Source organism: Fusarium proliferatum (genome assembly GCF_900067095.1).
Source record: "Fusarium proliferatum ET1 genome assembly, contig: FPRO_scaffold001, whole genome shotgun sequence".
Classification (NCBI taxonomy): Eukaryota; Fungi; Ascomycota; class Sordariomycetes; order Hypocreales; family Nectriaceae; genus Fusarium; species Fusarium proliferatum.
This window is the reverse complement of record NW_022194790.1, coordinates 2,998,277-3,012,080: the sequence shown is the minus strand read 5'-3', so window position 1 is coordinate 3,012,080 and position 13,804 is coordinate 2,998,277. Positions and strand designations below refer to the sequence as shown.

The 13,804-nt window shown below is 49.9% G+C and overlaps 4 protein-coding genes across 4 annotated transcripts; 1 reads left to right on the top strand and 3 right to left on the bottom strand.

The window, feature by feature from the left end:
• Nucleotides 1-397: 397 nt before the first annotated feature.
• Nucleotides 398-2,433, top strand: FPRO_01094 (uncharacterized protein; the record flags this gene model as incomplete). The annotated part of the gene is made up of 6 exons (XM_031219148.1): nt 398-1,133; nt 1,186-1,253; nt 1,309-1,370; nt 1,421-1,563; nt 1,613-1,818; nt 1,867-2,433. 6 exons carry the CDS (start codon nt 398-400, stop codon nt 2,431-2,433), a joined length of 1,782 nt encoding a protein of 593 aa, XP_031075378.1.
• A 543-nt stretch (nt 2,434-2,976) lies between these two features.
• On the bottom strand, nt 2,977-4,643 carry FPRO_01095 (putative ammonium transporter MEAA; the record flags this gene model as incomplete). The annotated part of the gene is made up of 3 exons (XM_031219137.1): nt 2,977-3,524; nt 3,577-4,500; nt 4,574-4,643. The coding sequence occupies 3 exons, from the start codon at nt 4,641-4,643 to the stop codon at nt 2,977-2,979; spliced, it is 1,542 nt and encodes a 513-aa protein (XP_031075377.1).
• Nucleotides 4,644-8,920: 4,277 nt separating this feature from the next.
• Nucleotides 8,921-11,324, bottom strand: FPRO_01096 (uncharacterized protein; the record flags this gene model as incomplete). Its single annotated transcript, XM_031219126.1, has 3 exons — nt 8,921-10,927; nt 10,981-11,181; nt 11,244-11,324. The coding sequence occupies 3 exons, from the start codon at nt 11,322-11,324 to the stop codon at nt 8,921-8,923; spliced, it is 2,289 nt and encodes a 762-aa protein (XP_031075376.1).
• A 969-nt stretch (nt 11,325-12,293) lies between these two features.
• On the bottom strand, nt 12,294-13,772 carry FPRO_01097 (uncharacterized protein; the record flags this gene model as incomplete). The annotated part of the gene is made up of 1 exon (XM_031219114.1): nt 12,294-13,772. One exon carries the CDS (start codon nt 13,770-13,772, stop codon nt 12,294-12,296), a length of 1,479 nt encoding a protein of 492 aa, XP_031075375.1.
• Nucleotides 13,773-13,804: the final 32 nt, after the last annotated feature.

Here is a 13,804-nt window from a genome sequence, read left to right as displayed (position 1 = left end):
CAAGGCGGGCTAGTCCTAACGCGCAGGGGCAATCAATTCAGCGTCTCAACCAATCTTCAAAGAAGCAACATCATCAACATCATTAAGCAAATCAATCGAACTCAGCACCTCCGAATTATAGCGCTTGTCGCCTCAGAGAGACACCCCCGTCTGTTTCTCCTCTCCTCTCCTCTCTTTCCTCCATCAGTTTCCAAGGGCGTAGGTTGAACGGATTGTTTCATCGACTATCCACTGTCATTGAGATTACTTCTCCAAAACACAGCCCCGTGCCAAAGGGGTACACACTACAGCCCAATCTTCGCTTGTGCTGGTCATAGAGATTGGCTGTTGAGACAGCATAGTTATCACGCATCAACCTACAGTCTACCCATCAACATCGAACGAACCTTGTATCAATATGGCTCCAGCTTCAGCAATTCTCAAGTCAAAAGCAGCCCCGGGTGCTTCGGGCTACCAGCCAGTGCATCAAGATGAGGTTGATGGCCACGATGATGGCCCTAGGGAACCTCCCACTCAACCAATCATACCGCGTGGCCCAATTCGTTCATACAGGAACACCATAATGCTTCTGTCAGGCCTTGTCGTTATTCTTATGGCCATAAACCTTTATCTTAGCCTCCCGCTTGCCTTCTCCGGCTCCGGCTCCGGCTCATGTCCGGGTGACCCACCCCGAGTTCCCCAGTATTTTCAGACGTCGCCGCAACTATGGCCCGGCGTTACCGAAACTGGAAAGCCGGCTTTCATGGCACAAACCCACGTCTTTGAGCCTACTGCCACCTTTGTCCCCAATGATCCGCTACAGACATCTATCCCTATCGAAGGCATGAAGGAGGGTAACCGAAGCATCTTCCAGATGATGGGTTACCTGAGCCCTTATTCTCCATCTACAGGCTTCGGCGTGGACGAGTATCCAGTCCCTCCAGGCGCTGAGATCGTTCAGGTCCAGATGCTTTCTCGCCATGGTGCCCGATATCCAACTCCAGGTTCGAACGTCGCAACCCTTGGTGAGCGACTTACCAATGCTTCCGCTGGCCTCAAGACCAGTGGTGCCCTTGAGTTTTTGATGGACTGGAAATACGAACTCGGAAAGGCCATCCTAGTCCCAAGGGGTCGACAGGAGCTCTTCGAGTCTGGTAGGAGTTTATCTTTTCACAACTCGAAACTTGAAACTGATAAACAGTCTAGGCGTCTTGCATAGTTACATGTATGGTAGCTTGTACAACCCTCAAAGCAAACTCATCGTCCGAACTACAGTATGTGACCTTCGTTCATATGCCAACCAGGTCTCAAGATAATGACAGTGTATAGACTCAAGATCGCATGCTGAAATCTGCAGAAAACTGGATGGCTGGCTTCTTTGGCCTCGAGTGGTAAGCGAGAGTCGCCCAAGGTGTTCGCTGTATTATTCTGACAGCAGCAGGACCAATAATGCCACTATCGAAGTGATCATCGAGGCCCCCGGTTTCAACAACTCCCTTGCTGGAGGACTAAACTGCCCCAACTCCGACAAGGCGGATTATGTGACTCCTGTGGCCGTATGGTATGAGAAGTACCTCAAAGACGGTATGTCCCTTCATCGGATTTGCAGACCAACAACTGAAGAGTCACTTAGCAACTGCCCGATTCAATAACGTGACAGAGGGTTTCACGTGGACACCAGCAGACGTCTGGGCTGCACAAAACATGTGTCCCTATGAAACTGTTGCATACGGCTTTAGTAGATTCTGTGACCTCTTTACATACGAGGAATGGGAACACTTTGGCTACTCTATCGACCTTGGATTCTCTTCTGGGGCTGGGTTCCAAAGCCCAGTAGGCGTAAGTTGACTTCTCTGGCAACCCCAACTCTGCTAACCAGAGTTACAGCGAGCTACTGGCCTCGGCTATCAACAAGAGGTCATGGCAAGGCTTAAGAATCATACCCTTGGTTACTCTGGCTCCCAGATCAACACGACACTGGACAGCATGAAGGAGACATTTCCTCTGAATCAAAGTCTTTACTTTGACTTTTCTCACGACACCAACATCATCTCTATCCTGACAGCCTTTGGCCTTCGCCAATTTGCTGAGGAGCTTCCCACTGACGAGTATCCCGGCGAACATGAGTTCGTTGTTTCTAAACTGACTCCTTTCGGTGCGCGTTTAGACATCGAAATCATCAAGGCGCCCAGCCCTGTCTCACCAAAGAGAGACGGCTACCTTGATGGCAAAGAGACCAAGTACATTCACTTCATACTCAACCAACGCACTGTGCCTCTGGGCAGGAGTTTTCCGGAATGTGACGTCAGCCGTAAGGACGGCTGGTGTGACCTGGATACATTCATCGAGGTTCAGGACAAGATGGCAGAAAAGGCACAGTTCGACTACTCTTGCTTCGGAGATTACTCGTCACTACCATATGGTAAGGTAACAGACGGAGTGCCGCCTTCTTGAGAACATGTGGCTTGGCATATAAAGATATAATTTGGGCATGAATATGAGATGCCATCTAGATTTAGCAAAACAACAAGTGCCTGTTAGTCCTTAATTATAGTTAGCAATTAGCATCGGCGCAGCGTGTATTGTTGAATAAACGGAAGCAAGACTGTAGTAAGCATTTGGATATGGGCTCAACCAATTCTAAAAGGCCAAAGCAGCTTCAAGACCCTTGACTGGTGCTTCATCGAGATATGTATAAATGATATAATATGTAGTGATCTGATTTGTAACTGTCTATAAGACTATACAGATGGAACAAAATTATGTACGTATCCAATGGCTTGCATCGCTTTTCCAAAGCCATCCACATCTACCAAGCGGGTATTAAAACAATCCGAGGCAGATACGTCGAAAAGATGGTAAAATCCGTAACGCCTTTGCCTGCTACTCCTAGCATCCCGCGAGTTAATAATAAAAAGAGAATCCTGGCAATAAACAACCCCTCTATATCAAACAAGGCTAATATGACTCGCAAATATAAAATCGCCGTAAGCAAGTTTAAGCATGCTTCTCGTTAATCACCGCGTCGGGTGCAACGACATCGGGCGTGTTAAGAGAAGGAGTCTTGCGGACATCATCGGATTCGCTTGGGTTCATCATAGACTGGTGCTCCTGAATGCCATGGGTAGGCTCAAGCACATCACCATCTTCAGCGGGCTCACCACGGTGAGGGCTCCAAGCAAGGAAGTCTCGGCGAACCTCAACGTAGTCGTAAGAGAACTCGCCGTGCTGGTCATCATCCATACCAAGGAGCTCAGCCTCTTCAGAGGCACGGAGCTTCAGTCCAGGAATGAAGTCGATAATCTTGGCGATGATGGCAGACATGACGAAGGCATAAGCGGAGGCAGCGACAATGGCAGCGATTTGCCAGCCAATGATGACGTAGTTGCCATCCATGAAGCCACCTGTAGCACCAGTGTTGACACCGTCGAGGCCAATGATAGAGCCACGGGCGAAAAAAGCATTGAAGATGAGACCAACGATACCACCGACACCGTGCTCGGCAAACACATCGAGAGAGTCGTCAATTCGAACAAGGAACTTGACTACATGGGAGGTTAGCGATTGTGTGTAAAGTTAAATGATAAGACGACTTACTCTTTGTGGCAAAATTGCAAGCGACACCAGCGACAACACCCAGGATGATGCTAGCCCAAGGGTCGAGGAAACCGGAAGCAGGAGTGGCAGCAACAAGGCCAGAGATAGTGCCAGAGCACCAGCCGACCATGGACCACTTACGAGCCAGGCGGAAATCGAGAACGCACCAAGTCATAGCAGCAAACATGGCAGTGAGGCAGGAGTTCCAGCAAGCCATAACAGCACGGAGGTTAGCACCGAAAGAAGAGCCACCATTGAAGCCGAGCCAGCCGAACCAGAGGAACATTGTACCGAGAGTGATGAGGGAGATGTTGTGAGGACGGAAGTTCATCATCATCTTCTCGTTGCGGCGGCCCAGAACCCAAGAGTAGGCGAATGCGGACATGCCGGAGCCAATCTCGACGGGAACACCGCCAGCGTAGTCGAGAACGCCGTTAACGAAGCCCCAACCATTAGGGTTCCAGACCCAGTACGCGAGAGGGCAGTAGACAAGAGTGGCCCAGAAGAAGATGAACACCATGCTTGGCACAACGCGGCCTCGCTCTGCGACAGCGCCGACTGTAAGAGCGCCAGTGACAGCGCAGAACATCATCTGATAGAAAGAGTAAAGCAGAGCAGGGATAAGAGGAGATCCGACTGAGGGAGCACCCCAGACCTTCATGAGACCGAAATGCTTGAGATCACCGATGAAGGGGTTGTTGGAAGTTGTAGAGAAGGCGAGAGAGAAGCCCCAGAAGTACCACTGGAAGACAATGACGGAGAAGGACATCATAACAACCCAGAGCATGGAGAGGGCTGATTTTCTTCGGGCAAGACCAGAGTACAGGAAGGCAATGCCAGGGACCATGAGAAGGACGAGGCAGGCGGAGAGGATGATGAAGGCCTGGTCGCCAGATTGGTACCATTGGTTGAGGTTCTCGGTAGCTGGGGAGAAGAATCGTGTTAGTATTGGATTGTGATGATGAGTTTTCGCGTTGTCGACGATGGAAAAACCTACTGGAATCACCACCAAGCTCTTCATTGGTGCCATTGAAGGCAGTCGGGGGCCCAGGGATAACATAAGACATGTTGGATTATTGTGTGTATAAGGTCTCGTGGGATCTCGTTTCGTGTATTCGTCGGGTTCAGGTTGTGTCGAAGTATGGAAGAAGATGAGATTCGATGAAGCTGAGCAGATCCCTCTCACGTTGAATGACGAGCAAAGTGAAGTAGGTAAGTGACGACTGAGTCCTGAAGAGGAAGAACAAGACGAAGAAGAAGAAGGAAAGCTCCACCGGTTACAGGAAGTTATGGAACAACCTAGTGAGATAAAAACGGAAGGGGATATGGAGAAGAGGAACAGGAAATGCAAGTGATGGGGCAAGACTTTAATATAATTGTTTGAGATGCCTACATACAGTACCTACTACTCTATCTTAGACTCAACCCAACGCCAAATCCAGATCCATATCCATATGCATATCCATGCCCCATGCCCATGCCGGCCGCGGGTCTGTCTCCATGAGCCAAAAACGCCATGGATGTCCTGGGCGTGGGACAATTTGTTGCAGATCTCCTGGTATGGTACGGGCATAGATAGAGGCGCGACACACAATGAGAGACAAAGAGATAGAGATAGCAGCAAAGCTGAGCTGGGGGGGTACCAGAGATAGGTAGAGTCCAGGGCAGAGATAGCGAGTCTGAGGGTACGTACCGGCATGGCTCAGCCTTTCACAGGGCTGTACGAGCACCGGTTAGTCGCTGTAATACCGCCACAGATTGATCTGATACAGCGTAGCAAGCGTAGTAGTAACCAGTTGGACACATACAAAAACCACAAACCACAAACCATCTCATGGATGTTTATCGGTACGTACCCCCCAAATGATAGAGATAAAGATAGCGGCGCCTGCATGCTCTGTCCAGGTACCGACCCTAGCGTCAACGCGCTTACACGTCTTTGGTAAGGCGTCTACTATGTCGACTCCTCTTTGCGCCGTTCTCGGCTGGTTCCTGGGTCTTGGAGATCGAAGAAACACCCCTGTCCTCTGTCGTCGTCTCGTCCCGGACAGAGTCCGCATCTTTGGTTTTTGGTTTTGGTTTCATTTTTTTTTTTTGGTGACACGCCCTCCGAGACGCCCGATCTTGACTTGAACTTGATTTGGCGCTGAGAGGCTTCGCATTAACAATGCACTGCCCAAAAGGAAGAAGGAAGCTTACCGTGCGTGGAAAGCCTCACATTGTTCGACACGCATGGCCAGAAGGAAAGCGTCATACAAGTCATTTCTTATTTTAAAAATAAAAGACTTCATGCTTCGTGTAATCTATCTAGAAACTGGGTGTAAGACCCTGTGGCACCAGTTACAAATGGGGGCTGTCGTCTTGGGCATCAGCCGTCCAAAATCTATGCGAGAGACCTGAAATCTCATATCCCATTGGGCCGTTTCGAAGCTGGTGAGAGAGCCAGAAAAAAGAACGGGAAAATCCTCCAGCTTCGAGGGATGGATCCCCTGGGGTCTGGAGTTTGGGGGGCGCCGTTGACGTGTGATATCTGTGAACGAAGCGTGGGGTTTTCTGTGTCAGAGACCTCCGTTGACAGATTGTTCCATGTTTGAGAATCAAGATCATGGGGGAAGCTTGCAAAAAGAGAAGAACAATCTTAAATATTGCCTGGGCATGGATGAGAAGACTCGGCTGATATCCGTAGATAGATATCGAGCCGAAATTTGAGCAAAGCTGAAGTTAATCTGTTCAGCTGGCATTGGAAGTGCATGTCTGTATGGATGGACTGTCGATACAAGCTTGATGCAATTTTGCTAGGCCTCGCCGTTGTCGGTTCAAAAAAGTCCGTAGTTGCCATCGCCAATGTTTATCCATTCTGTGATGATGAATTCTTGACCGAGACCTTTGCATCTTGTGGATCGAGGCGAGAAACGGGCATCTTGAATCGTCGGAGACTAGAAACTCGTTGGGTCACTGATCGTCGTGTGTAAATGCGGAGAGGGAACCAAGAGGGAGGGTTGGTCCGATTTACTAGGCCAGAAAGGATTATTCCATTACAGTGAACGATGTGTAAAGCCGTTTGATTGCATTACTACCGCCAAACCTCAACTTTGTGTCAATCCCGTAGGTAATATCTGGGGTACGCGAGGTATGGCTGAGGCATCGGCTACAGCTGAAGTTACAGCTACAGCTCTCTTGTCCCTGACTTCTTGGCTCTTGAGAAGTCGCCCGATAATCGTATTGAAGACCGAGAGCGCAATCTCTTGGTCTTGGTCTGGTGTGATAAGTTAGATAGCCATCTTGCTTGATGTCAAAGAACTGCAGCGCATGTCTGTCTGTAACAGGCTTGGCGAGATATGCCTAGGTAGGCACATGGCGAGACTGGCTATCAACCGCTTCATCTCCAACGTCACCGCGCACTTTAGCATTGGATGGTTTCGTTTAAGCAAAATAACCTTCTTTTGCTTCCCTCCCACCTGCGTCTTACACGTGAACCAGGCTTCCAAGATATTGTACGCACCATCCCGTCCATTGCTAAAGCGTTGGCGTCACTCAGATAAGAACGATGTTTTGCCTGCAATTGGTCCCCAAGTATTGGGAGCCGTCTAAAGCGAGCATCTCATTTGGCGCCCCTCACGTGTGAAGAGCAATTGTGCATGGCTCTAGGTAATTCTCTTATCAGACGCACAAGTAAAAAGAAGGTTGTTGTCGTTAGGTTTTTGTGGGGGGAGGCTTGATCGGTACTTGGGTACTTTGCCAATTCGTGTGAGTAAAAAAGTTGTTTAATGAGAACAAGGGTAGATTGCTAAATTCATGGACACATCGTAACTCGTCAACCAATCACAAGCCTGACGCCATCTTCGCTGGGGACATTCTCTTCAATTCGTGTTTTTGGAAGTTTGCCGTGTTTAATAAAGAAAAGCATTGCATCAATTTATTACTTTTATATATGGCATGCTACTCATATCCAGTGATGCTCTCGTGGTTGCAAATCTATCAGTCCCCCCCCCCAATGGATGCTTTCTCGCTTTTGTTTTTCGGACATCGAAATCCGATCTGGCGGAAATCCATCGCTTGGCTACAGATACCCAGCTTGTAGACAAAACTTGGCGGGCTGCCCTGCATTTCAAGCTGACGGGGATAAAGGCTTGGCCCCTGTATTCCGGGGCATCCCGGTAGAACGGCAGCCGGATGCTCACTTCCGTACCGTTGCTTCGGGGGCATTCTGGGTCCGCTCCGAGTTTTGGTGCCGGCACTCTACATACCTACATACAGCACTTCAGTTTTTCACCTCAAGTCTCAGCACACATTCGATCGTACGGGGAACCAAGGTTCTCACCGAAAGCTGGCCACTTTCACTGGAGCATATGAAACTTGCCTTACCCAAGATGCCTGACGCGTGACGACTGACTGACCGTGGTTCCCTATATATGTATACTTGAATGACGTGCCATGAATCTCAACTCCCAACTCCGGGCAAAATAACATCATCCCCAGATTTTACCCGTCCAATCAGACACCCTCTATCACAAGCTGATCAGAAACGATGTCCTCTTTCTTATCTTCCCTAGCTTCGCCTCCAACCAATCAAGACTCACCAAACGATCAAATCAACACAAATTACACTTGGTCATGTCCGTCAGTGGCAAGGTTTGTGCACCCCTCCCTCCCCTCTACCGCTATCTCTGTTAGCCTCACTCCTATGTATGTACATATCCTATCCTCTTTCTATTCTAGAAGGCATTGCCCTTGTCCCCGGGTCGGATTGCGGGGTGGCTGTCTCGTCCCGCCGACCCGGAACCCCGAGATACGGAGGCATCCATAGTTAAAATAATTCATAATTGTCACCACTCCCGAGGTAAGCTAGGCTGATTTCACCTCCGCCCTCTGTTCCGATTTATACTCTTGACTGGCGAACCTGATTCTCCCGAAAGGACGATGATCTCAGTAGCGGTTCTCTGTGATTTGTAACATAGGTACCTGTTAGAGCATTGAACCTCATCTGCGTATGTTTTGCTAAGGACAAAGCAAAATCAGGCACAACATATTTTGCTAAATGCAACGCCTCCGGTTCCATAGCTCATCCGGGCATTGACGAGACTGTGTCGAAATCGCGCCTGATACAAATGGTCCCCCGTCAAGATCGGCACCAGCGGCCATCGCCAAGAGATAGCACAAAAACATTCTTATAGAAACCCCCCAAAAGAGCAAATTACCTACGCCTCTAATGTCCAAAACTCCATTGTCCCTAACCTAGCAGTGAATGATGAATGCGTCCACCGGGTATCAATAAGCCAGTAGACTCCCAGCGAAGAAACAGTATGCAGGAATAGTTGAGAGATGGAAATGAAACGCCCCTGGATCAGAAAATACATAGTTTTCCCGATTGTTCCTCTCGCGTCAGCTCATATGACAATATGTCGTGGTTTCGATAGTGCAGCATCAGCCGATATCGCCTGGGCATCGCAGGCCCTACACCTCCAACTTCACCTCCGATCTCGTCCCCCACCTGGACTGGCCCCATGGCCATTCCATGCATAGGTCGCAACGTCTTGCGATGTTCCATCTCGTCGGATCCTGTCGGTAGCACCCACTCTACTCGAAATCCGTGCTCCCATGTTCCATCATCGCGCTCCGCAGGGACAGCCCTCCGAGTCAATGTCAGAAGCACGACGCGCCCGGTTGGTGAACCGATAGCCATAAGTGAGAGCTCAGGGGCAAGCGCAATCATGTTGAGTCTGCTGGTTGCATGGAAATGTCGCCTCAGCCCTGGGTCGCGGAATCGTCCAAATTTGAGCGCGTCCGAGCAGATAACTCCAAATTCCGTCGGCAAGACTCTGCTCGGGATTGGAGAGAACGAGCGCAACTCTATATCCTTCTCGTAGGTCCGTAACAGAAACAGCTTTTTCCCGAGATCTGCCAGATATGCTTCTGGCAACTGCGGGTGCCGATTGTACTCGGGGGGTCTCCTCCAATAAGCCATCATCAATTCTGCTTTCCGGGGTGTTCGACAGACCGTGTTGCTGTGAGGAAAATATGTCATATCGAGCTTATGGGCAGCCATTGCGCTCCCATTCGTAGCATGTCCCAGATCTCCCTTGTTTTCTCCCTGATCCTCAGAGTCCTGCTGCTTGAATGTCGCATCCCAAGCATGAAGATTATCAGGAGAACTGCCAGGTGACTTGTAGGTGCTCAGACCTTGAGCCAATTCATGGGCTTGAAAATAAAAGGAACTCCAATCTGTCCCCGCGACGATAGCATCCTCCTCCGAATCGACTTCTGAGCCATCTTCCGAATCGCCCCCTTCGTCGTGTTCGTCACCGGTCTCATCCTCGGTGTCCTCGAACTCTTCCTCGCCAAGATCGCTTCCCAATAGATCTTCAGCCTGTACAACAAACCCTAGCTGAGGCATATCAGGTTCCCAAGCAAGAGGAATCATTGGGCCAGGCTGGCTTAATGGCCTCAGCATGTTGTGTGGATTATCAGGAATATTAGCTACTGCATTCCTGACGTTCACCAATGGTTGTTGACAGCTACTGCCGGCTGGGATAACTTCTAGTCGATTGGTGGGAACGCCAAATAGCTCCTCTGTCGTCTTTACCTTGAGAAAATCCCTTTCATCCAGAGCAAATATCCCCCATCCTCTGGATGGGGCAGGGTGGAACTCCTCACTTTTCAGTAGATTCGAACATAGTGGTGGAATGACTATTAGACCTCTGTTTCCTTGCCAGATATCTGCTAACCACGCAGTTCCCTTGATGTCGATTGCGCAAATTCGTTGCGCGTGGCCTCGACAGTCGTCCACAAAACAAACGTTGGGGATGTTGTCTGCACTAGGAGCCATCCGTATTACGACCCGCCAATTCCGGGTTCGTGTTGGAATATCTGATCGTGTCCTGCGGGACAAGCCTGCCCTGCGACTCGGGGGGTCTTGTGTCAGAGCCAGAGCAAAGACGACAACCTCATGCCTATTTGAGCTGACGGCGATCAGGCGAGACTTTCGATGGACAGCCAAGCCCCAAGCTGATATTCCAACATTTTCATGGAAGAATTGTTTCGGAACAGATTTGTGTGACCTGTCGCTTGTGGCACGGCATTCTTTGGCATGTTTCTCAATTTCCTTGGTGTAATATGCCACCACATCTCCGTCGTCGTAGCACGCGAGGACTATTTCTTCGTCGCCAAGGAATCCTGTGATCATATGGTTGACTGTGTGTGGCCGAGACTCGTCGAGTTGTCCACCGACTAGCTGGGCGGCAGCACTTGCTTTAGGCTTCAGTTGTAGATCAGGTTGGCTCGGAAGTGCCTGGCTCGGGGCGGCACGGGGTCTGTAGACGAATATTCGGCCTTGGTAAGCAGAGAAGTAGAGCTGGAATGTGTCGTCAGCATTGCGACAATTAAAGGGAATTGGTATGGTCGCACATTGTACACTTGAGACAGAGCAGTCAGGTTGCTCCGAAATTTCTGCATAGATGGGATCAAGCGGTATATCGAAGGCCCTGCGTTTGTCTCGTCATCGGAGTCGTTCCCAGGCCAGGTAAAGGGTAGCTCGGCGCTCTGGGGGTGCATGCCCAAAGTTACCCGCTCGCGATCACGAACTGCGGCTCTGGCGCCATCGCCAAACTGAAGGATGGCGAACAAAGCATCAGCGAAAAGAATATTCTACGCACACGAACAATACTCACCCGGTCAGTGGCAGTTTGCGCATAGCATTTCCCCACGCATATTGGCTGGAAGTTGCGCTTGTAAGGTTGTTGACTTTCCATCAGCTCTCACACAACTCATGCGCGGTAAGGTGAGATGGCCTTTGCCGAGGCGTTGCAGCTTAACAATGGCATCCAGGTGGCGGATGGATGGATGGGATTGGGTAACACCCTGCGTGCGTAAGGCGACTGATTCGCTTGATTCTCGAGGATACAATGTGATGTGATATTGCTGTCGTTCTCATGCAGAAGGCTGAATACCGGTGCTGTTACTTGGGGAAGCTGCGTGGTGATGCACAAAACAGCGCAGCACAGTACTTCCAGCTCAAACCTCGATCGTCGGTTTGCTTCTCCAAAAGGATGCAAGTGACCAAATCGAGAGTCGCGGGGTGCGGCACGTCGGTCGGTCGGTCCCTTGTTATCGATAAGGAGCCGGCGAAACCTCCACTGTAGGTAGGTAAGCTGAGATGCCGGAATGGAGTAAGGAGACGGAACACTATGTTAGTAGGTCAGCTCGGGGCTTAATTCCAGGTGCCTATATTTCATAAGATAGTTAGTATGTCAGCTTTAGAATTACCTAGGCTGAGTGATTGCGCTAGGATCATTGTGACGTTGGCATGGAGCTAACTAAGTACTAGGTATGCAGGTTGCCTTTGTTGCTAATAGTGGGTTCAACTGTCACGATCATGTCAATTGTTGGAATCGGGATACACAAAACTGATTTAGTAGGCACAAGATGTCTTTCATGGGACTTTCTAGCAGATGACGCTGACATATTGTGTGCCGATAGATAGAAATCCTGAAACTGCCAGGTTATCTATCTCTTGTGATGAAGAAGCCATATACGTAGGTCTTACAAGAAATTGGCTTGTTACAAATGTCACTCATCGATACGCACACAAACGTCCAATCCTAACAAGATCCCATTTCGCTAACAAAAGGTATATCCTCCAAAATCCACATATAAATCCCAACCAGCAATACATTCTCATTTCATCCATAGTCGTAAGGTATGTATGTATATCATTGTGCTCAAGCCGACATGAGCTCAAGCATATCCTTCATCCGATAATCAAGCACTGGAGTCTTCCAATCGTCTTGAAGTAGGCCATATCTCTCCGTTGCATTCCCCTTGGGCTTCCGGGCATTCAGCGCCCAGTATCCAAAATCAGAATCTTTGTCCTGGAGGAAACGTACTAGGTGCTGCCAGTAATTGGCGTCACCAACAGAGGGCTGCACAGGCGCCCCGATCTCGCCGACCCACACAGGGGCAATCTGTTTATCGATGATGTATCCCCAGTTATGGTGCATCGTCTTCGCGAATGAGTCGTAGTCTCGCTGAAGGAAACGGCCCTCCCAGCTCCCCCAGCCAGACCAAGCGTACACGTGTGCTGAGTATACTAGTCGGTGGGTAACGTCCAGCAGGATAGGACGTTTGCACACCTTGGACAGATCGTTGGAAGACTCAGTGCCCTCGACTATGACGAGCCAGTCCCTATTCATCTGAAGAAGTCGGTTGCCGCATCTTTCAGCAGCTGGTGCCCACTTCGACCACGGCATGGTACCCCAAAGGCCACGGATCTCATTCCTGAGATCAACACCAATGACAAGCGGGTTGTTGATGTGCGGGAGCATGATAGTCTCCCAGTGCTGGATCCATTCGTCCTCAGTCTGTCGCACCCGACACATGGGGCCCAAATGGTCGTTCGACCAGCCAGCATCACAGGGATCAGCACCGCAACACCAGGTTGCGCTGGTTATGTGGTTATTTACGATGACAGCGATGCCCGATTTAGTCAGCGTCTGAACAATAGCATGAAAGATGTCCAGTGCCCTCAGGCCGACCAGGTCGGGATTTGCGCGAAGGTGTTTTTCTTCGACAACTGGATTCTTGATGACTAACTCATCAGCATAAGGTAGCCTCACACTGTTGAAGCCTAGCTTCTTGATAGTCTTTGCAATATCATCGCGATGTTGGATATCCAAACCTCCAGTGACAAAGAACTCGTCGCTGGCACCATACCAGTTCACCGAGGCTAACTTGAAACGGCGGCCGTTGACATCTACAATATCTCGTCCTCTCGTCCGTAGAGGGAGTGTATAGTTGGTGATTTGAAGATGCTCTGGAGGCGGGGGCAACGGGCTCTGGCTGAATCGTTCGGTGGCAGCATCAGGGATCCAGCTCCGATGCAATGCGGTCTCGACCTTCCAGCGATATGCATATCCGGCTCCAAGACATAGCAATAAAGCAGCGAGGAGAATTGCGCTACTTGGACTGCGTAGACAACTAAATCTCCGTGTTCGTGTCCGGGTCCAGGATCGCCTTTGAGTTGTGGGCTTCTCGGAGTCAGCGAATCGAACACGCCGTCTGGTTTTTTTCGTCGGTCCCAATTCTTGTTCCAATTCTCCATCCTCGTTTTGATGCTCATTTTCTTCCTCCATGATACGATTCTGCTCAATATCCGTCCAATCGCCGAGTAAGTGGTTCCGTTGTTGGGAGTCGTCCACCATCGGAGTCGGAGTCGGAGAGCGGGGCCGTGTCC